Source organism: Ornithodoros turicata, chromosome 1, assembly GCF_037126465.1.
Source record: "Ornithodoros turicata isolate Travis chromosome 1, ASM3712646v1, whole genome shotgun sequence".
NCBI classification, from domain to species: Eukaryota; Metazoa; Arthropoda; class Arachnida; order Ixodida; family Argasidae; genus Ornithodoros; species Ornithodoros turicata.
Genome location: NC_088201.1, coordinates 227,708,356 through 227,731,995, shown reverse-complemented (window position 1 = coordinate 227,731,995; position 23,640 = coordinate 227,708,356). Strand labels below are relative to the sequence as shown.

At 46.1% G+C, this 23,640-nt stretch overlaps 1 protein-coding gene across 1 annotated transcript; it reads right to left on the bottom strand.

Moving 5' to 3' along the window:
• Positions 1-1,334: 1,334 nt before the first annotated feature.
• On the bottom strand, positions 1,335-15,721 carry LOC135395677 (uncharacterized). Its single transcript, XM_064626775.1, has 8 exons — positions 15,463-15,721; positions 15,174-15,342; positions 14,921-15,059; positions 12,749-12,891; positions 10,005-10,134; positions 8,070-8,243; positions 6,095-6,241; positions 1,335-1,502 (listed from the first exon to the last, which is right to left on the bottom strand). The coding sequence occupies exons 1-8, from the start codon at positions 15,719-15,721 to the stop codon at positions 1,335-1,337; spliced, it is 1,329 nt and encodes a 442-aa protein (XP_064482845.1).
• Between the last annotated feature and the right edge of the window lie 7,919 nt (positions 15,722-23,640).

Genomic DNA, 23,640 nt, shown 5'->3' with positions numbered 1-23,640 from the left:
CTGGCTTGCGGCTGTTCCTTATCTTTCGTCACCCCCGTGTGTCAAACAGGCGGATGAATATGAAATTGACAGCCGGATAGCTGATCCAAAGAGCGCATTGGTACGCTGCTCCACGCAAGAAATATGTAAACCGAAACCAATGAATTAATCGAAAAATCAACAAGTGTCGACGGGGCTTTTTTGTTGCAATATTTCCCGATACGTAAAATAGCGGTTCCGTAAATTTAATTAATGGGCGTATGCAAATTATCCGCTCACTACTCAGTTCATAGCCGATGCCATAAGGAAATTTACGTGTGGTGGGCATTCCAAATGCCTCGGAGACCGGTGGCGCTGGGTCTGCACCAGCAGAGAGTGCGCCTTCTGCGGATGTAGTGTCGGAGGTCGCGGGTTCTGTGGCATTGGAACCTGCAGCTGTTGTCGCTCCTAACACAGTGGATGGGGTGGAGGCAGGGATGTCCTCCGTAGTTTCCGTGCCGCTTCCGAGCGACTCGAGTGAGGATGAGTGTGACCATGACAACTGTGATGCAGTCGTCATAGTAGGGGGCGAGAAGGTGCCTCGGGGAGAGCGATAACGCCACCTGTTCACGAATTATCCAGCCGGGGGATTTTCGTGAAACATCCTGTATAGAGTGAAGTTCACTGTATCGGCCAGGAGAAAATCTCTTCCTCTGAAAGGGCAGAAAGGAGAAACCTCTGTTCGCGGAAGTGTCGACCGCTTGGTCGATACCGAAAACTATAAAATGTCGTTACTGCGCCACTCCGCTTTGGGCTTGGGCATGGGCATGGGCATGGGCATTTTATGTGACACCATGATTTGGGCGCAGCATCGCATATATGCGAATTTTCACCTTCTTTTGAGTACTGAAGCGAATCACATCCAATGCGGGATTCTCTATCCGAATTAATTTTGGATGTTTTAACCCCACCAGGATATAAAGTGAAACCTACCATGGTCCATTCATTCCCTGGCTCATTCATTTCCATAGCAAAGTTCGGGTTCACGATTTTTAGGATAGAACGGCCTTTGCCCTACGGTATTGCAATATACGTACTGTCTACGAGAGGATATCCGCCTGGCCGTACTCATAACGCAAATGCAAAGGCGACACTTCTCATAGCTTTATATTACAGTCCATACTTATGACTTTGGCTCAGCCATCACGCGAGGCAGCGTAACACAGCCCCTACGCTGTCTAACACGGCAGGAATACTGCTGGCAGGAGTCATGGATGGAACATTATATATTGCATGATATCACATCAGATTGCTTCACGGCCATCTAAACAATACTCCGCATCCAAATGATAATCACATTATTTGCCCATGAATTATCAGCAGAGCTTCTCGCAATCTAACATGGCGTAGTTCTTTTGCATATTAACCTTCGCCCACTTCACAACGCCAAAGTCACCCTTGGAATCTACGAATGCTGGCGGTGCTGAACACAGGTAATGGAAGTGGACGTCAAAGATGACGTAGCCGCCCGTGAAGCCATAGGTCTTGAAAGACAGACACACTCGAGTCGGAACAATTCCCGTCCACAAACCCCGAGACGAGGGACAAGGGACACACACACACACACACAACTTGTCCCTTCAAGAACCCTTCTTTTCCCTTGTCTTGCCTTGTCTTGTCTTGTCAGGCACCCACCTCCCACTTTAGTGCTTGTAATTCTGGAAGGACGAATATTCCGAATAGAAGGGAGGTATGCCCGTTATCTGAAGCAATAACAGTCTTCGCGTTATAGCAGAGTTTGAAGTAACAAGTTACAAGTAACAAGTTACAAGTAATTCGTTACTGTAACTATGTTCATTTTTTTTGTAACTTGTAACTTCCCTCGTACTTTTGCGCCGTGGTAACTTTCAGAGGAACTCGTTCCTTTTTCAGGTAACTAAGTTAAGTTCTTGTTACCTTAAAGTGCAGCTCCGCTGCTGTTCCGAAAGTATGAAGACGTTGTGATATTCAGAACCGTGGTCCCAACTTCATTCATAAACGCACATTGCTTTCCAAATTTCCATACTCTTTCGTGAGAAATTTGAGAAAAACTACCGGGCGGCGGTTCCACTTGTGACGTCATACTTGGAACTGCGCGGATTGGATAGCCACACCTAGCCAGCTCTGCCTGGCAACCAGTTTGTGTTTACACTCCGTCATGGCCGCTGTATCGTGCTGAAATAGCTCTCACGAGCTATCGGGGACCACCGCACCGTTTTATCATGTTTCTTATAAGAAATACTTCGTCTTCGAGCACGTTCTCGTTCTCAATAGCTTTGGTGGTGCTTTCTGCACGCGCAGCAAGTCCGCGCATAGTGCTCTGCCAAAGCTATTGAGAATGCGTACGAGTACGTCACACGTTAGGTGTTAGGTCTTATTGTTAGCATGAAGCACAGTGCGGGCACAGAATGTCCGCTCACGACGGCCGTCGTTGCACAACGAGGCCATCCTGTAAGGCTTGTTAAAGAAGACCGGCAAAACTATCTTTGAGGCTATTAACGACAGCAATTATCACGGAACACACCCAAAACATTCACCTTCGCCCATAGATCTCCGCCATCGCATCGACGATTTGGCGTTAGCCAAGCCACGGGCGCGGCTAAGCCAGGACGAAGCCGGGATTGGTCAGGGTTTGCCGACCACAGGACCGCCGTGCCAGGGAAATTTATAAAATTGTTTTCTTAAAAACTACAAACAAATGGGTGAAAATTTTTCACATGCATGCTCCCTGTGCGGAAACGAACGCACAGCCCAAGCATGGCTCCATTCTGTCGCAGTCGAAAATCGGCGGAGCTGAGCTTTAACTTGTTTTTCACTCACGTCCACATATTTTCTTGCTGTCTCTCCGGTTCCTTTTTTTTTTTTTTGCCATAAGACGTGATATTCAATCAATTACATTTTATTCAGGAAGTAAGTACCGCTGTCATTGAAATGAAGCTGAACCATTGTGCGCCCACCTGGGGTAAGACGCAAAGCGTTCGGGTAGACCTCTAAGAAAAACGCCATCATGACATTGGTGGACAGAATGAAATCGAAACAAATCGGAAGGCGGGTTAGGTTCCACGAACGGACACTTGTTCGCTGTGTCCCACTGAAAGAAAAGTAGGCCCAAGCGTCGCATCCCTTCAAGGGACCATGTCGTAGTTTCCTCAAAATCGTGGCTTTCGGGCGCGATCTAGTTCACCTTTAGCTTCGAGCGTGGTTGTATTCTACCGAATTTTGGCGCTGTGGAAGACTACGACGTCATTAACAGGGAGAGGTCTATTGTTGGACATAAACGAAATAAACGTGTGTTGGACATAAACATGTTGCACTCCTCCGCAGGCAACACAACGTCTGCACCTGCGCAATGTTATTTTGTGTCCGGGGTAACTTGGAAATAACTTGGAAGTAACTCAGTAACTGCGAATTCATTTTATGCTGAACTTCGTCATTAACTTAGTTTCATTTCGCACACGGAAACTTGTAACCAGCTCTCTTTGACGGGTAACTTCTCCATCGAGGCAGTGAGAAAATAATTTAGTCTTGCGGACACAATTCAGAAAAACGCTACCAAAGTACGACGATTACAGTGCAGCCATTCGAAGGTTGTGTCACCAAACTGTGGGATCGTACAGGAGACGTCGTCGAGGCACAGGTCAGTGATGAAACCAAGTTTATCGATAGCGCGAGCGAGAAATTTAAAAGTCGCCGCGAAGACGACGACGCTACGCGGCTCGCGGGCAACTGTGGTGATCTAGACGGATTGGTGTGCTATATACCGGCCTATTTAATCTATGGGAGCGCGTGTCGGCCCAGGACGCACATTCCCCCAGGGCGTGAGTCGTGACGTTGCCCACATACGTGAGGCCGACAACGGCAAGCCCTATCACCACCACCACCACCATGGGAGCGCGTGGTCACGGAAATGACACCCGGTGACGCTACATTGTTTCCATGAATAGCTGACGCTCGCTGCGCGCGGAACGATTTTTGTGGGGCTGCGAGATGCTCTTCTGCTTCGACACACGTGTCTTCCTGTGAAAGGCAGAACCTTGCACCTCGTCGACTAATACACAAAACGTACTGATGCAGGATCCACATCGCGCGCAATCATCATTAGGCAGCGATTGTGATATCCCCCAGGTATGGATACAGCGAGTCTCGGCGACAGAGATCAACAACGCAGACACTTTACACACTCCACGGGATGATTACACACTCCAAGATACGAGGAGGGTTGGCGCAGGCGCAGTGGCTCCGTTTCGCCCTCGCCTTCTCGCACTGCCGCTTCCGGGTTGCCAAGATTGCAGCGATGATAGCGGCCCGCACTAAGAAAACAGACAAACGCCGAAACAGACGAAATCGCATTTGTATTAATGTAAATTTCTTTCAAGTAGAGATCTTGGACCAGTGTTTTCTTTTAATTTGAAACTTCAGGGGGTATTATGCATGGCACAGCGTGCCCAGCGGGATTTCGCCGACGAGGATCGCTGGCCTATCCATATCGTGTGTGGGAAAGCAACTAGGCCGGTGGATGGCCTGTAGCGGCATCACGAGCCGCGAAGTCTCGCGCAGTTTCACTTCGTTTTCGGTTGCTTTCGCTGTTTGATCCCTTTTGCATGATGTTTGGAACGTAACATTACGAATACAGACGCATTATAACAGACGCAAAATAAAGTTGTTGGTGTATGCTGTTGGTGTCACACACCTTTTTAGGTACCAGATACACGACAATTTCAAACACTCTGAACTTAATAGCATGTATCGCTATGTTTTCGAAAATGCCGCAGCTAGTTACATGCTAATGCTATTACATGCTCATTACATGCTAATTACAAGCTAGAAGCTAATTACATGACGTATAGAGCATATACCATAATGTTTAACTTTTCCACTTAAATCTCAGCGTGTCACTGTAGTGGCAGCGACACTCATTTATTTCATTAAGTAGTCATGCCTATCCCGGATAATTGCCCGAGATATACCGCCACGCAAGGGCAGCGTGGCTGTCACACGAAGAGCACATTCATAGAGTGCCCTTCATAGAGTGTCTGCAAATGAATACCCTTTTTCAGGCAGAAACCTGACAAACACCGCTGTGGAGCACACCCCTAAGATGATGCGTTTTGTGAAATACGCCATTTGACACGGCGCTTCTGTAGAATACACCATTAGAAACTATCGTTTGGAATTTGCGCCACAGAGGCTTGTGATACACACTGAATACGGGGTGCAGCAGCTAACATTAAAAAAAAAATATATGTATATCACTTTTTCCGAGATCAAATCAATTGTAATATAGTATACGATGAAGGGCACTCCTTAGGAGGGCATTAGCAAACTCGAAAGCAAAGCTACGAAGTTGTCCGAATGAGAGCCCTTCGGTCCCTGATACCAGAACAGAAAAAAAGAAAAGAAAAACCCGTTCAATAAATCGTCCGCAAAAAAAAAAAAAAAAAATCGCGATTGTCACTTTATTTTGTTCATTGCGCATCTTCGGAGACGCGTCTTTCCATCACCCCCACTGTGGGAGGGTGAATAAGCGCAGTGCTGTCTCGCGCTTCGAAGATGAGCTCTAACCTACAGAACAAAAACAAATGTACCCTGTAACATCGGAACTGCCCTTATGTTGGGTTGCATTTTCTGTTTTCTGTTAATGTTCTTCCAGGACGCAAGAGGCGATTGTGTGGTCTTTCCCTCTATCACACTGGGGGTGAAGGGAAGACGCGTCTCTAAGATGCGCAATGAAGAAAATGAAGAAAAAAATGCGTTCCTTCACGATTTGTGTTGCGGACGATCTATCGAAGGATTTCCTTTTCTAAAAACAGCTCCGCTATCAGATGACCGAAGGGACCAATAAAAAAATTTTAATTCAAATTTTCTAAATTTACAATTTATTTTTTATTTTAATATTTTTAAATTTAATTTGTAGTTTATTTATAATTGAAAAGATAATTTTTGAAAGTAAATTAAGACATTGCCTTAGGAGTTTACAAATGCTAAGGAGTACCCTTCAGCACATGCTATATTGTACCTCGGAAAAAGTGCAAAGAATATGTTCGCATTGTTCTAATATGTCAGGCTACTCAGAGGGCCCTCACAATTATATACATACCTTTTTCGACATAGTGCAATCCGAGTCGTACGTTATTGTGAAAGTGCTCTCAATCGTACGGCCCCCTTGGTCGACTCGGGTGGTGTCGGTTCCAAGCTTCCCCACATTGTCTGTTACTACCTTATGGTATAGTCCATTTTGGCACACCTGAAAATAAGGACTCATCGTAAAAGCAAATAGATCAAATGGCACACATTATCATTCAGTATACAGTATCGAAATCGCTTACGAACCAACCTACCAACTTTCGAACTAAATTTCCCTGCCGTATCTATAGAACATAGCCTCTGATTCCTGCAACAGGGATGTGACCAATGAAAACGCCTTTCACGTCACACATAAAAAGACCATCCCATCCAGGTAACGTGTGGGCAAGAAAGATAGCCCTCCTCGGTAGCTCAATCGGTAACGTGTGGACTTGCTGAGCTCAATATGGCCGGTTGAAGCTCGACCGAGAACTGTAGCAGTGTAGGAGCGGTAAACATTGAATCCAGCACCGTGTGTCGGTGTTTTACGACGAACGTCAAAGGAACCCCAGTTGGTCGAAATCACCCGCTATCCTACACTGTGGCACTTGCAACATGTCGCCGTACTACGTGCAGGCAACCCTTACATAAAAAATCACTACAATTATTTTATGGGAACGGTACGGTAATGTTCGGCTCCCTCTGCAGCTTAGGACCTCAGGACGTGAAGTAGGGCACGCTAACGGGAGAGCAGCCCAGACGATTGTCTCGCCTGCTTCCAGTTTGCGCCGTAATATAGTAATGGGGAGCTCGCATAGTCATTTCCTTGCCATTTTCTTTCTCTTATTGCCAGAAACCGAGCAGGCGTTTTCCTTGGTCAAAGCAAAACAATCTGACATCTTCACCAGCTAACACTTTTTTCACCCAGCCTCGATACAACCGGGCAGTGCGTTACGGTAACTATATATGGTGTAGTCACATTCGCACCGCGAGCGTTGCGAGAGCCCGCCTTGGCCCACACGCAGAGGTTCACGTCGGTTAGCAGACGACGATACCCGAAGACGGACATTAGCTGACATTAGACTGAAGCTGAACGGCTGGATTCGGATGGACGCGATTCGGGTGGGCGCGATTCGGGTGGTCCAGCGTGGTCGCACACCTAGAAATTTCCCAGCTCAGGCCGCGTTGCCACGAAATGACCAGCGAAAAATGTGGTCGGTTGTTCGTGTTTATGTTGCCACTGTTTATTATCATGAATACTTAAATAGTACTGTACGTATGTAACCGTAATCTGACCAAGTGGGTGGTCGTGAATTAATGGCTTGAACAGGTGACGGTATTGACTCCTGCTCCCACATCTTATTGCTGTTTTTAATAATAACGAGCACAAACGCGCAAATACTTCTAAAGCAACTGGATCGGATCACAGGCAGAATGTTTCTTTATCTTATTTTTCTTCCATCTTTTTTTTTGTGTGTGTGTGGGGGGGGGGGTGAGGGGTGGACCTCCCTTGGGCAGCATACTACTTCACTAAGGTCAACCGCAAAAAAAAAAACTACAGATATGTGGATCAGTACTTTCCCCCTCCCTTGATCCACGCCTTGATCCAACATACCGCTGTGCCAGCGGCAGAGAACCAAACTGGGTGTTTCATTCGCTGTCTGTTCCCACGCTGCTTTTTTCCGGCAGACGTTGGGTGCTTCTCGTTTCCCCATAGAACAATGCTGCATCTAGTATTCCTCATTTTCGAGGAGGATACGAAAAGCCTGACTGGTGACAATATCCTATTGGCTATTGAGGAAATTGTCTTGTTTCCTTTAGAAGGCGAGGTAGGGCGTAGACTGACTGGCATAACGATTCAAGGGGCAAAAGACCGGGTGACACGGAACAAGAACGACAACCGAAGTGAGAATTATGTGTATCGTTCTTGCACTTTGTCTCTCGGTTCTTTTTCCTTACCCCTATAACGTTCAGTGTCCGAATCATAACAGTCACCACTGTCGACTTACCAATTCTTTTGGATTGACCTGGGTGACACTCTGGCATGGAGCAATGGATGGTCTGAAAAAAATGCTGTCTTTATGAGTGGCTATAAGGGCCGCAGCGCTAAAGGAGAGCAATTCCGTTGTCTTCAAAGGCAGTGGTTTGAACCCAGTCACTTGCCTGAATGACAGCGACTCAACCTGCAAGAACAGTAGTGAAAGATGTGGATCGGTGGTGGTGATCCGATGATGATTCGGTGGTGGACGCGGTCAACGAAGAGTCAGCCGATGATCGATGAAGACAGCAGTTTATTTACAGTGTCTACATGGCGTCTCGTAGAGACCTTCTCGTAGAGACTTCAGATTGAAATCCAGAATAAATAACACGAAGAAAACTTCAGCTTCTCGCCGGACTGGCGTCACGTGCAGCCCACGATGTGACATCAGGACAAACTCCCTTTCTCAAGTTTTCGTTCAATTACAGCGTCAGGAACTGACGTGTAATGAGCCATCCAATCAGGGGTTACAGAGCTTCCGCAAATCAAATCCAAACACAGAATTCTACGTACTGAGAGTCTACGTGTTATCGTTCCCGGGAAAGGTGAGCAGGATTAACAAATACAAAGGTGGCCGTGCAGCGGCTGCGCCTTTCTTTCGTTGGCAAGCGGGTCGCTCGTTTCCTGTTTTTGGGAGACCAGTCCCTAATCTGCCTCCTCCGTAGGCATTCAGTAAAAGTGACTTGCCCTATTGAAGCTCATGCATCAATGGCCTTGCGGTTGTTCTTATTCTCACAGCTCTTCGGGGAATTCGGCCTCGCCTTGAGTCGAGTGGCTTATTACTGTAACAGGTGCTGGGCATTTCGTAGGAACGGCAGTTACGCAACAGGTTCAAAATGACTTATGAAAACGTAGCAATTAAATGCACAACATGACGTATGGATGTTTCGAATATCGCATAAAATAAAATACAATACATCACAACATGACAACAGTAATGACTCCAAAGGGGAGGTAGCTCGAACATCTGCACTAGTACGCATGGGGTGAGCACACATCCTGCTTAGCTAAGGGCGTATGAACACCTCGTTCAGGAAAACTCGCGGGCGACTTTTGCCCTTTTGCCCTATGCTGATCCGCAGAAACACAGTTGGGAAAGATGGGGCAAAATCCAGCGCGCGTGCGTAGCAAGGTTTCTTATCGTCGCCATCTGTCGAGCTCAAAACGCGCCTCGATCTTTGCCGAAAGACCAAATGGCATGGCTTATTGGATACAAACATACGCTCGTTTGGTTGAGGTCATGGGAATGAATTCTTGTGCTCTCTCGGGTTTTCCTGCAGAACTTCCATATGCATGTGGGCATAGTTACCTCTGAAGTCGGCCCACGACGCGTACTAACCTGCTCGTCACAGCTGTTCTGTCCAGCTGTGCACGGCTGTATCTTCCAGTCATAGAAACAGTTGTTTCGGGGCAAAAACAGTCAAGGGGCGTCTCCGTCAATTGACTGGGGAATCGTTGCAATTTGCCGTGCAACTTTCGCACGTGCATTTATCTATCTAGTAGACGACGCAATTGCTCGGAAGAAAGAAATGTTCTCCCGTACGAGGTCGGCCAGCCTGCCAGCGTTCTGGTCTAGGTCTGCGACTGTATGTACTATAGCACGGATTCACCGACACAGATTAACGTTTGAACCGAGATCAGCAGTCCCTGAACTTGTTTGTAACCCTGAACTCTACCTCACCCAGAGTAGTTATTGTCACTAAAATATTCAGCACATTACTCACTAACGTTGCTAAAAAGAATTGAAGTGCTAATTTCAAGGTTTAGCTACCCTTGACCTTAGTTCGAAGTTAAGCAGGGTTGGTGAAACCGCAGTCATTTTGCGAGTGACATTATTTCCATCGTACAATAGTGCCGGTGCGCCGGATTTTTCCGTTTCCGAACATTAGACAAAAACGTTGCTTACGAATGACGACTGCATAGACGGCATGCCAGGTCCCTGCCAGGGTGACGGTCCTGTAGTCCGGCATACGTTTGGGTCCGTTATATTACGATTGAAAGTTGTTCGGTACACCATTGCGTCTGGCTTAATTCCTCTGTAAAGAGAAACTCCTATCATGAGAAGCAGATAGAAGCCCATACCGCATATTCTGTAGCTAGTAGACACTGACAAGACTTACGGGACATTCATTTCGGCGCACTAGGGAGCCTATTCCATTCAATAGCAGCGACCGAACAGTAATGTTTGTCCACACGCACACAATATGAACGTGGACGCACACAATACGATACACAGTAAAAATGATTGGTAGCTCAAAATTGGGGCGAAGTCGCGACAGTTAGTGTGTGGTGGTGGAGATGGCATTTCAGATTGGTTTTGCCACGCTATCCATCATTGTTCGGCGTCTGATGATACGGTTTATTCTCCGGGAAGAATGAATTCACTTGCCCATATTCAGCAGTCCGACTTAGCCACTGGTTTGGTGACGTCTGGTCAAGCCTGGTTTAAATTTATCGCGTGAGAACTTCGTCCGCAAATCACGAACCACTATCTGCTGTATTAAGCCGACTGCCGTGAGGCCCTTCGCGGCCTCCATAGAGTTTGTGTGCACAGCGCATGGGCCTAATCTACGCTTCGCCGGAAATTTTTTGGCGAATTACAGGTAAGTTTAGACTTGTAAAGCTACTAGAAGCGTTCGTAAGGCGGATGTCGTTGCACTCCAACCAATATTTGCCCTCAATGTCTGATCTTGTTCGCCGTTCACACGACGTAAACTCGGCGCTCTAGCGATGGTCTAACTCCCATGTATTTGCATAGGACTGCTTTAAACTAGGGGTGGAGGAAGTTTAAAGCCGGTCTAGCGGGGAGCAGCTGTGAATGAGCATTTCGAGAAACAACCCATAATAGTTTTTGATTAGATACTGTTGCCTAGTTTTCAAGTCGATCTCAAGTCAGTTGCACAAATTAAGGAAAAAGAACGTTGTGATGGGCCCGTGAGCGAAATAAGTGAGGTAATAAAGTTCACGCCAATAAAAGAGGAATTTTAAAATCCGCTCTGCAAATTTAGAACCGATATCGCCCGAGTTAGTGATGACAACATTGGCAGCTACACACTAGTCGCTTTGCCATCGAAAGCTGACAGGAGGTCGTGCACAAACAGCTGTTCCACGAACAAAAACGGCGCTGATTATGCGTGGTTCCTTAAATACAGCACCTAGTGCCTCTGTCATACATCATTAACAATAGTGTTTGCTGTGCTGCCGTTGCTGGTTCTGATTGATACATTTAACGATTTGTTGCACACTATAGTGATCGCCGGTACTTGTGAACGATCAAGTTCCTCGTTCCTGTTAAGTGTGTCCTGTGAAAAATGCATCTGTCTTGTAAACGGAGGTCACAAGAGAGAGGGAGAAAGGGGTGGTCACATGGAGCAGTTATACCTCCATGTGCTTTACAGCTATACACCGGATTATGTTACCTGTTGCCCAGGATGTGAAGGCATAAATATAGAGCACGTCACTCGCCTTTCAGATGTTAAGAGTGACGTTTCAAAATAGTAATATTTAGAGGGTACCTGGCGTTATTTCATTTATTTGCATTTTCATTTATTTACCTGAACAGCCTCAGAAGAGGAATTACATCAGGGGGTAAAACATGCGCCCATAACCTATATTCGAGCACTAAACAAAAACTACTTCACACAATGTAACAAATTCATCACGATTGGTAACAGTAGCAATATGAGAAGGTAAGCTATTCCATTCATGTATACCACACTGTAGAGGAGAGTTGAGAAAATATTCGGTAGTTTAAAAACATGATCAACACGGCCAGAGATAAAGCATGCCGGCCTTAAATATGTAGAATAGTTTGATGTTGGACGTCCCAGTGTATTAACAGCGTACAACATTTCAGGTCTGACTCTGGAAAAGGCACACTATGGAGGAAGCTCTAAATCCCCTGAAAGCTTGGCTTGCTTGCCCAGAAAGATGCAAGCTCCCCAGGAAAGCACAATTACGTTCTGTGTCCTTATGAAAACACTATATGTTTTTGAAATCGCTATGAGCATGTTTCTTGGCGCGATTTTGTGCTGGTGAAATCTGGTTATGCTTACCGGCTTCAATGCAAGGTGCTGCTGAATATGTCGACTAGGAGAAATTTTGATGAAAAAAGCAAGCATGCCCTTAGAATATCAGACTTGGTTATTCGATAAAAGTACAGGTAGAAATATCCCGCAGAGGTATACAAGGAAATATTGCGAGCAGTGCTTTGTGTCAACAGATTTGTATGGACAAATTAGAGCCTCGACAGAGGCTGCTGAGAGGCATATAAACTCAACAGTAGAGTGCCAAGCAGCCGCGACATGTGTATAGTGTGCATGCGTTGTGGCCAACCGGCTTCAGAGCAGGAGAGAGTACGTGATCGATTTAAGCTCAAAGTCATTAAACAGCGGTTTAGGTCACTTGGTTAATACGGGCAACTGAGTTTACCCGTGGCTCTTTCGGGACAACGACCAGGTAGAAAAAGCATGTTTATGTGAGTGTTGGTGCGTATGACCTTAACGCGGTTGTGTTGAACCATCAAATTAAAATATTAAAAGTGTGTGCAAGTGTAATCAGCGTAACCGTTCGACCCTTTCAAAGCCTGCCGCTAATATCCGGATAAGCAGCATCCCGGGCCCTCACGTTGGGCACATATGATCTACTCACTGTACTAGCTGATTGAAGTTAGCCATGAGGGTGCTTGGTTGTTGGCTTCCATGGAGTATGGCCACACCTAGAAGCACGTAGCCAAAGTTCCTCCTTGGCGTTGGTTCTGCTTTCATATGGATGTTTAGAAGTCTGTCCGTTTCCTGAAAGAATTCAGTCAACACCTAGTCACTACAACGTTGTCATTGTTGGTATTCGTGGCAATTTCGACAATGCACGCGCAGGACACTCAACTGAGTTGGCGTTTGAAATGAGCGAGTGGTGTTCGAATGGTTAGGTTTCTGTAATGTTGGCTTCTTTGGCACGCTGCGCAGAAAATTGCATCCTGTTCCAGTTGAATCACCAATGCATCAGCTTCAGAGATCCGCGACAAAGCAATGAAGTAAGGGATTGTGGACTATCACGCGGTGGATACTAGAACGCACCTTTTGACACCCCCTAATATCTGAATATAGTCAAATTGCCGGGAGTAGACATTTTTAATAGTTTGAACCGCATCGGCTATCAACAAACAAAACAGTTACAAACAAAAATACAGTTAACGTTTCGGGTCCCATTCGAGTCCCATCATCAGAATGACGCTGTCCTGGTCGTCACCGGGTATTTACGTAGAAGAGGAGCGTAGCATTCTGGGAGGGGGCCTGGTTGTCGATTGATAGCTTCTTTTGTTTTCTTTATGTGCCATGACTCCAGCCACCCCCCATTTGTTCTCTTTCGCCAGAATGCATGGGTTATCCAGGTCTAACACGTGCCCTGTTTTGCGCGCGTGTTCACACAGCTCTGTGGGGTTTGTTGCTGATTTCTCGATATCTTTCTTGTGTTCCTTCGTTCTTGTTCGTGTCTTCCTTCCTGTTTCTCCGATGTACACGGCAGGGCAATCTTGACAAGATACCTTGTATACAACGCCTCGTTCTTCCGGTGGCGTTCTGTCCTTGGGGTGGCTTAGTACGTTCCTCAGCGTTGTCGTGGGAAGAAGAATGAAGAAATAACAAAGGCCAAAGCGGATCTACGAAGAAGGGCGTACCCTGAGCAGTTACATACCGCCGAATGATGAATACACTCCAGGAACAGGCGGAAAGTACTCAAGAAAGACCCATGTACATTACCATCCCCTACGTGAAGGGTGTGTCAGAACCAATTAGACGGGTGCTCTCCCAGGTGAACATTAAAACTGCATTTAAGCCCACGACAACGCTGAGGAACGTACTAAGCCACCCCAAGGACAGAACGCCACCGGAAGAAGATCGATGCGTTGTATACAAGGTATCTTGTCAAGATTGCCCTGCCGTGTACATCGGAGAAACAGGAAGGAAGACACGAACAAGAATGAAGGAACACAAGAAAGATATCGAGAAATCAGCAACAAACCCCACAGAGCTGTGTGAACACGCGCGCAAAACAGGGCACGTGTTAGACCTGGACAACCCATGCATTCTGGCGAAAGAGAACAAATGGAGGGTGAGGAGACAGCTGGAGTCATGGCACAAAGAAAACAAAAGAAGCTATCAATCGACAACCAGGCCCCCTCCCAGAATGCTACGCTCCTCTTCTACGTAAATACCCGGTGACGACCAGGACAGCGTCATTCTGATGATGGGACTCGAATGGGACCCGAAACGTTAACTGTATTTTTGTTATGTTTGTTGATAGCCGGTGCGGTTCAAACTATTAAAGACCCCCTAATATTCCCAATAGGACATTAAAGGGCCCACATGCTGACAACAGTTCACCGGACTGTTTATTACATGTTCCATGTGATGTGTTACGTTTCGATGTTAACTTTCCTGTGCGAATCAACTGCCACTGCCACGAATCAACAGTTTTCACGGTCATGGACACAATAAGGGCACGCCGGGAAAAGACAGGCACTACAAGCAGGATCGAGGATTTTTCTGAGGGCGGGGGAGTGGGTCCTGTCGTGGATAGCATGCTGCCACACAGTCAAGGTTAATCGAAACTATGTAACGACAAAAAGAGAGTGGTGTCGGGACGTGCGGATCCCCCCCCCCCCCCGCCAAATATCTTAATCAGTCCTTGACTCCGAGGTGACACTCTGATGAAGATAACTACCACGGCAGCCTTATCCCCCTTGTGCAGGGCCGGCGTCAGCTCTCCCTATTTTACTACACAATTTTTCGAAAAAAAACGGGTAGGACGGAACTCGTGGCTTACTGTTAGAAATGCTTCGACATGACCGACATAAGTGGAAACACTTGGACGGAGTTCCATGTCCAGGACAGCGAAGTCTCTGATCTTTGGCCAGTACGCTGAGATGGAATTTTCAAGTTTGCCCTGATTAGCGTTGGCTTTTCTGAAACAGAGTCCACCAACACGTCCACCAATGCACCAGGACACGCGCTTCTCAGCACACTAACTGTTAATTTTGACGCATGCTCGTTTTCAGGGATAGAACTACTTCACTTACGAGCTCGGTATGTCGATACCAACTTTGCTTCTCGCAAGACCGATATTCTTGTTTTTGAGTTGATTGATGTCTTGGACGGTGAAGAACATGAAGTAACACACATCATCCAGTGGGTGAAATATTGCCTGAACGACTGAACTGACGCAAGCAAGAAACTTATGAGGCAAAGCTGGGGATGAAAGAACATTATGGATTAGCAGTGACGCAGTGAACAAAATTCGCAACGTACAAACAACACTTCTGCAGCGATAATCGTCAGTATCAAGGATTCACAATATAAACCACTCACGTGGTTTCAAGGTGGTGGTAGTAGTAGTCGTGGTGGTAGTCGTTGTCGTCGTAGTGGTGGTGGTCGTGGTAGTGGTGGTCGTGGTAGTGGTGGTCGTGGTGGTTGTAGTCGTGGTCGTAGTCGTCGTGGTCGTAGTAGTAGTCGTCGTTGATGTTGTAGTGGTGGTCGTAGTAGTGCTAGTCGTGGTGGTAGTCGTAGTAGTCTCAATTGGCGCTGTGGTCGTAGTCGCCGTGGTGTGGGTAGTCTTAGTTGGCACCATGGTCGTAGTAATCGCCGTCGTTGTATCAACGAAAACTTCGTGAGTGGTTGCCTCCGCCGTGGTCAGAGTTAGGCTTTCTACTAAGAATAGCAAAATTAGTAGCCACGACACAATCGCTTCATTTGAATTCCGTTACGCTAAAACATTCCATCTTGGGATATTCCCTGAAAACAGCACTGATAACGTGATCTCAAAACCACAGCGGTGAAAGAATAACACTGCGCGAGGTGACTCGCGTGCCTGACCTTCGCAAGACGCACGCGTTACGGGCCAATCAGGAATGTCCAGACCGAACAGAAGAGCTACTTTATTTTCTCAATGATAGGGTATACAGCTCCACCTGTTCATCTACGAGGGGTCGACAGTGTCCGGCGCTGCTGTTCAGCTGTAGACCCCAGCGGTTGATGTAGCCTACGAAAAATTAAAACTATTGTAATTGAAAATGTATTGAAATTATAGTCGCAACAACTGAATACCTGAAGACATTCGGCAATATCGTATACCATAGAATGAATCTGATATAGCATCCACTGTTATACATATTACATTAACAGTGTTGGTGCCAGTGTTACAGGCATAAAACTTTACAGTGTTAGGCCTTCCCATTCGGAGATTCGATGTCAACGATACCCCTGCCCTAATCAGGTGCTCAAGTTTACTCATAGTTCGAAGAAAGGAAAATTAACGCATAAAGTGCGCCTCGGCTTCTGCTTGGGAGTTACCAACATTCGCGAAAATGCTAACGGTATATACTGTGCTTTAAATCGCGCATGAGATGCGCGTATCTGACAAATATTGGAGCATACACACAAAGCTCTTAACGTAACACTCGCCTTCCAGAAGCTGCAACGTGAAGCGGGATTATGTGAGCCCAAGGAACCATGTCCGGTGAGGTCCATGCATGACTGAACGACGACTGGACTGTTGGAACTTCTGCACGTCCGGTTGCATGACCTCGCGCTGCTTCCTTCTGCTTCTTCTTCGTGACAGCTACCGGCCGCTTTCAACAGATGTATGCTTTCACAGCGCCAGCTGCACTGTAAAAAAATTGCTGTAAAATTTATGGTCAGAATCATTTTTTTACCGTAAAAGGAACAGGTATGCTACCGTAATTGGAAATACGGTCCAAGCAGTCTAATTAATACGGCACCAATGAAATATACCTTAATTATGACGGTTATCACCGTAAATAAGACGGTAGTGTGTCCGTAATCCTGATTACGGTCAAATGGCTGTAGATTTTACGGTAGTCCTCTATACTTTCACATTGGCTTCCAGTATCTCACACTGTGCTACGCTTGCTGGGAACAGTTAATTTTAATAAATGGTTGATTGCTGTACATGTATATATGCATATGGTAGCACAGCGTTGCTATTCACTGTATTTCACTAGACGCCAAGTTCATGCTTCAATATCTTTCATATCTGCTGCTTTACGTACACACCTCGGCATGTCGTACAAACAGTGGACATCATTGTTTAGCATACCGTGTGCTCTAAAGACAAAAACACACGAACAGACGGGAGCGTTTACTGTTCAGGATATTTAATATGACAAAGTACACTTGTGCGGCGTGTACTAGCGACAGAAACGCAACGACACTGGGGCCCAGCCTATACTGCGAGCTCCTTCACTACAAAGGCTACTTACGCTGGGAACAGGATGACGGATTTCTAATATACACAGAGATTACATAAACGGACAGAAAAATACGTGCCAAAAACAAACAGAACAGGGCTGCAGCGCGCAATGCTGCCAGCAGCAGTGTAGCAGCGTCGGCGGCACGAAGGGCACACATATCGTCATCGCCAACGTCACACGTCACTTTCAAATTGACAGACGGCGCAAGGTCTGTCTGTCTATCTCTCTCTGTCTGTCTCTATCTGTCTGTCTGTATATATATATATATCGGCGAAACACGTGTCCTCTGGTGCTGCCGCATCGTTCCATGAGTATCTGTTTCTCTGCGTGCAGCCATAGAAGCCATGTTAATCTGTAAGTTTGAATTACAAACACGTCTAGTATCATTTATTTGTTCATTTAATGGCTTTTTTTCCTGCATTATAATTCACTGGCTTGCACTGTGGCATTGAGGAGTGCTCAGTCACCCTCCCAGGTGTAGATCGCTCGCTGAGTGACCCCTGGTTTGCCAATTCGAAACGATGCGCAGCTACCCAGGGCTGACGAGCCGCAAACACGGCGTAACACGTGTCCTCTGGTGCTGCCGCATCGTTCCATGAGTATCTGTTTCTCTGCGTGAAGCCATAGAAGCCATGTTAATCTGTAAGTTTGAATTACAAGCACGTCTAGTATCATTTATTTGTTCATTTAATGGCTTTTCTTTCCTGCATTATAATTCAACTGGCTTGCACTGTGGCATTGAGGAGTGCTCGGTCACCCTCCCAGGTGTAGATCGCTCGCTGAGTGACCCCTGGTTTGCCAATTCGGAACGATGCGCAGCTACCCAGGGCTGACGAGCCGCAAACACGGCGAAACACGTGTCCTCTGGTGCTGCCGCATCGTTCCATGAGTATCTATATTGTATATAGTATATATAAAAAGTAAAGAAATAGCCGAAGCTCTGTAGGTGCACGTTGAGCATATGTTTACAATTTGACCGTGCACTCCCAGCCAAGGACAGCTTGTATATGCTTATTCTTGTATAATATATATATATATATATATACAAGGTATATGTTTACAATTTGATCGTGCACTCCCAGCCAAGGACAGCTGTTTCGCTCTACTTGGAGCTCGTCAGCCTGAGCGTAGGGAAGTGACACGATCTTGAAATAACTTCAAATTTGACGGCCGCCACTATCTACAAATAAATGGCACAGCTATGGGATCTAAGATGGCACCAACGTACGGAAATATTTTCATGGGTGCACTAGAGGAAAAATTTCTAGCCGTGCGCGACAAAAAACCTAGTCTATACAAACGCTTCCTGGACGACATATTCATGGTTTGGCCACACTCCGAAGAAGATCTCACAGGATTCATTCGCGATTTCAACCTGGTACACCCCGCCATGAAGTTCACCCACTCCTTCTCGGCAACGACTGTTAACTTCCTAGATGTAAAAGTAACCTTAACCGAGAAGGGTTTTTCCACTGACCTGTATCGAAAGCCAACTGATGCTCAGCAGTACCTTTCCTTTAACAGCTGCCACCGGCGCCATACTAAACTCGCCATTCCTTATAGCCAGGCACTCCGATACAGGAGGATCTGCTCGGATGACGATGCTCTAAACAAAAACCTCGCGGAATTAGAGCAGACCTTCGTTAACCGTAATTTTCCATCCAGTCTAGTAAAAGACGCCCTATCCAAAGCACGACAAACAGACCGGAGGAACTTATTCGGTAAACACAACGACGAACCCAAGGGCGACCGCGTAAACCTTGTTCTTACCTTTGGTGCAGGCGCGGGTAATATTAACAGTATCCTCCACCGCCACCATAGCATCCTTCTGCAATCTGAACGGACACTACAAATATTTGCCGAGGAGCCACGAGTTACCTACAGACGTGTCCGCAACATTCAAGATAGACTAGTCAACTCCAAAGTTCCCAAACCATTAACACCCACAGCGGGATGCCATCCGTGCAATGGTAAAAGATACCAAATATGCAAATCAATGCAAAGCACGGCAGCAGTCAAGAGTACAAACTCAGACTTCTCCCTTAAAATCAATGGCGACTTTGACTGTAACTCCAGTAACATTATTTACATCATTCAATGTACAACATGCTCCGCGCAATATGTAGGTCAAAGTAAAAATTCATTTAGGATTCGATTCAATAACCACCGATCAGATGTTTCGAAAAAAGGTAGCCTCCCGGTTTCCCGCCATTTTAGTCGACCCGGTCATTCCATTAGTAACGTCGCACTTTTTATTTTAGAGTCAAATTTCACATCCGATCGCTGCAGAGAGCAACGCGAATCGTACTTGATCTACAGATTCCAATCTCTAACAAATGAGGATAAAGGAGTGCTATCAACTGTAAGAAGCATAACCGGATAACGTTTTTCTGTTTGTCCTCGGAGTGCCCGCTGCCTCTTTTATTCTTTTCTTTACAGCTGGACACAAAGACGCTAAGAACACCCCGGACAACAGGTTTTCAACGAGCGCGACCCCAGACCTTTCTGGAACTCCAAGGCTCTGACACGTAATCTCCCCGGCCGATGACCCAGGAACCTTCCGGAATCTTCCAGAACATGACTCACTGACGACTGCCTCGCAGTGGAATTGTACAGGCTGTGACGACACTTTTGTAACCTTTTAAAAGACCTTGTACATAAATTTTTGTCTCAGTCCCGAAGAAGGCGGAGCTTCCGCCAAAACGTAGACTATTTATATACAACATCCTGGTCGTTCGAACCTCCATTTTGTAGCGTGCGTATATATATATATATATATTATATCTTATATACTTTTTTTGTCCTTGTACGAAGACAGTGCCACTGTCGAAACGTCGACCATTCTTTTTTTAATCCATGTGTTAAATTGCCCATTAAATAAATTAGTTTTTGTTAACGTTCCTGTAATCTGTAGTCCAAGTCTTATTATTTCACTTATATATATATATATATATATATATATATATGACGACGAACAGAGAACGTCCGTTCCCGATGGAGTTGCTTCCAAGTAGTGTCCATGCGCGCGCCCGCCCAGTGCCTCTTCCTTCATATGTCACACTCCCCCCCCCCCCTCCAAGGTTAGCACACATGGGTGGATGGTAGCGGCGCAGTTTACAAATGTTCACAATGTCCGTAGCTCTTCCGAGAGGCTGCACAGGACGGTCGATTTCGTAGTTCACCGGTGAAACTTTGCGTATGATTGTGTATGGACCCTCCATGACTGGCGCAAGTTTCGCTCTGTTGTCCTGCCAAGGCGTCTCGTAGAGAACATGATCACCAGGGCTGAACTCAGTCGGAATGAACCTCTTGTCATACAGCACCTTGTTTTTGTTGTGGTAGGCCAAGGAATTCGGGACGGCTTTCCGTCGTGCCTCTTCTAACGGCACCAATGGCTGAGAAATAGGTGGCTGAGCTTTTGGAGGCATATTAGGTAACTATCATGTCGACTAGTGTGACGACGAACAGAGAACTTCCGTTCCCGATGGAGTTGCTTCCAATAAGTGTCCATGCGCGCTCCCGCCCAGTGCCTCTTCTTTCATATGTCCCATATATATACTAGAGAAAAAAATAGCTGGAGCTCTTTGGCTGCACGAATAGCATATGTTTGTAAGTCAAATGTCGCCATGACAATACTAGACAGCTGTTTCGACTTTATTGAAAATGCAGTGAAATCACCCTACCTCTCATCATCCCAAATGCGTTTTACATTATATTATCCCACACTTCAGAGTTAAAAGCACTTATGTTCACAGAAAGTTATTAAACTATTCAACATAATTATACATCATTTACACTTTCGAATAAGTTATATAATCGAACATATAAATCTTCCAACATATGTACACTTTACACCTACTCATACAATCATATTACACTTTACATCTGTACCACCATTGTGGGGAGTGGTAATCTTTACACTTGCACGAAGACATACAATCTAAACTTGCCTGACCCACTTGTCTAGACACAGTGGTTATACGTGTATTTTCATTGCAATTATCCCATTAACTCACAAAAATAACTGCCGGGTCGGGACTAACCTCTCCATATTTTTCTTTCTTTTCCAAGCCAATCCAATCCAATAACTGCCGGTGTGCTTTCCATTTTCTTTTAAATTCCTTAGGGCCTAACGAGTCTAATTCCCTCTGTAACTGCGTTTGAAGTTCAAGCCTAACATGAAACAGAACTTATCTTAAGGATTACACTTTTTGTCCATATGTTCTCCTGTTCCGAGATTTCCGCAACTGAAATTTTATTTCTCCCATTACCAAGGTGAAGGGGGTACTCTTCCTTTTTGAACCGGAAGTGGGTCACTGTACAAGACGGTCGTGTACAAAATTCGATTTAACCCAAACACGTCCGCTACCTTCCGACACATCACGGCTGGAATAGCACAGTCAAAAAACACATGTTTGTGGTTTTCTAGGGCTCCACATGCCGTACAATGTATCGAGGAGCCAAAATATTTGCGCAGTCTGGTGTTAACCTGCAGCATGCAGTGTTACAGCTCCCATCCTACATCCGCCCTATCACCCCTCAGTATATTCGATCCAACGTAACCTCTGTGTTCTGACACGTGCGAGTTGACGACAGAACGCTTGCACTGGTAAAAGAGAACCTTGTACCACTCCCGTACAGACTTAAACTTGACATGCTGATCGGTACCTGGAAGCATTTCCATGTGCCTGACGACGTTCCCGTAACACGCCGACCTGAGCTCCGATCGTGGCTTTGTATGGTCTAAGGTACTCCGAAAACTCTAGCCCATGTGCCCAACCAATACAGAGCCAAAGGTCTAGCAATGTGGTTCTCCTCCTCCAACACACTGAAGATATGGGAAATTCCCAGTGCTACGCATTGAACTGTTAAATTCGGGATTTCAAACCCACCACACTCGACTGTCGACAACCTTGTCCTGGACAACGTCTCGTTTCACCCGTTCCGGCCTTTCTTCCCAGAATACGGACGTCATTGTGCGCGTTTGGACCTTCACTATTTTCTTTGGAGGGGGAAAACACGTTCCACAAAACTACATTTTAGATGCCATCTCACTAGAAATGATTTTCTTTTTGTCCAGATATGTTAGCTCCTCATCTTCATGCTCTAGTCGCATCGCCTCCAGTTCTCTGGATATTCTCTTCCATGTTCCATTAGATGCTTCTTCAGCAGTGAAGTCAATTCCCAAAATTTTGGCACTCTTCACGACGGGAACTCGCGCTACTTCTCGTTGCGCTAGAGATCCACCAATGGCAAGCACTCAAGATTTTAATCTATTCACTTTTGCTCCCGACGCTAGGCCAAAGTCTGACATGAGGCGAAGCGCTTCTTCCACGCACGCCGATTTAGTGGTACAAAGCGTAAGGTCATCCGCGTACGCGAAACAAGTCGGAAAAAATTGACTACCCGGTACCGGTGGTCTCCCGACACCATATGCCAGCTTCCTCACAAACGGCTCGAAAGCAAGCACATAGAGCAGCGGTGACAGTGGACACCCTCGTCTTACTCCGGAGCGCACGTCAAATAACTCACTAAGAATGCCATTAACTTCTATAGTGCTCTTAGCTCCCGCTTACAGCAGCTGCACAAAACGTATAGATATGTCTGGGAATCCCATTTTCGCCAGGACAAAAAACAAAAATCTATGATTAACACGGTCAAAAGCTTTCACCTGGTCGAAACTGGCATTAGACATGGCATATTCTTTGTGCGAGCATAAAGACAGAGATCCCTCAATGCACTCAGGTGACTATGAACATGTCTCTCGGGGACAGAACACGCTTGAACGGGCGAAACCTGACACTGCATGACTTTCGTTAGCTATAGCTGCAACGTTTTTGCCATTATCTTGTAGTCTGAATTTAGTAGTGTCACCGGTCGCCAGGCCTTCAGATCTGGGCGACGTGCTTCATCCTTACACAGCAGTTTTATAACTCCTACTCGCATACAAAGTGGAAGCATACCCTCTTCCACACACAAATTCATTAACGCCATCAAGGGTTCCGCCAAGTATTTCCAAATCCTCTTGTATAACCCTACGGGCATGCCGTCAGAACCTGGTGACTTCCCGGGTTTTAGAGAGACAAGCGCTTCTTTTAATTCTCTGGAGTGCATTTTCTCTGCAAACTCGCCAATGCCCTCCTGAACGTTCGGAATGCAATCCAGAAACCTTGCCCATGCAGTGTCATCTATCGCCTTGTCTTCGTAGAGCGTCCGATAAAAGTCCACACAAGCAGTTTCTAATTGTTGTTGTGACTCACACACTACCCCCTCGGCG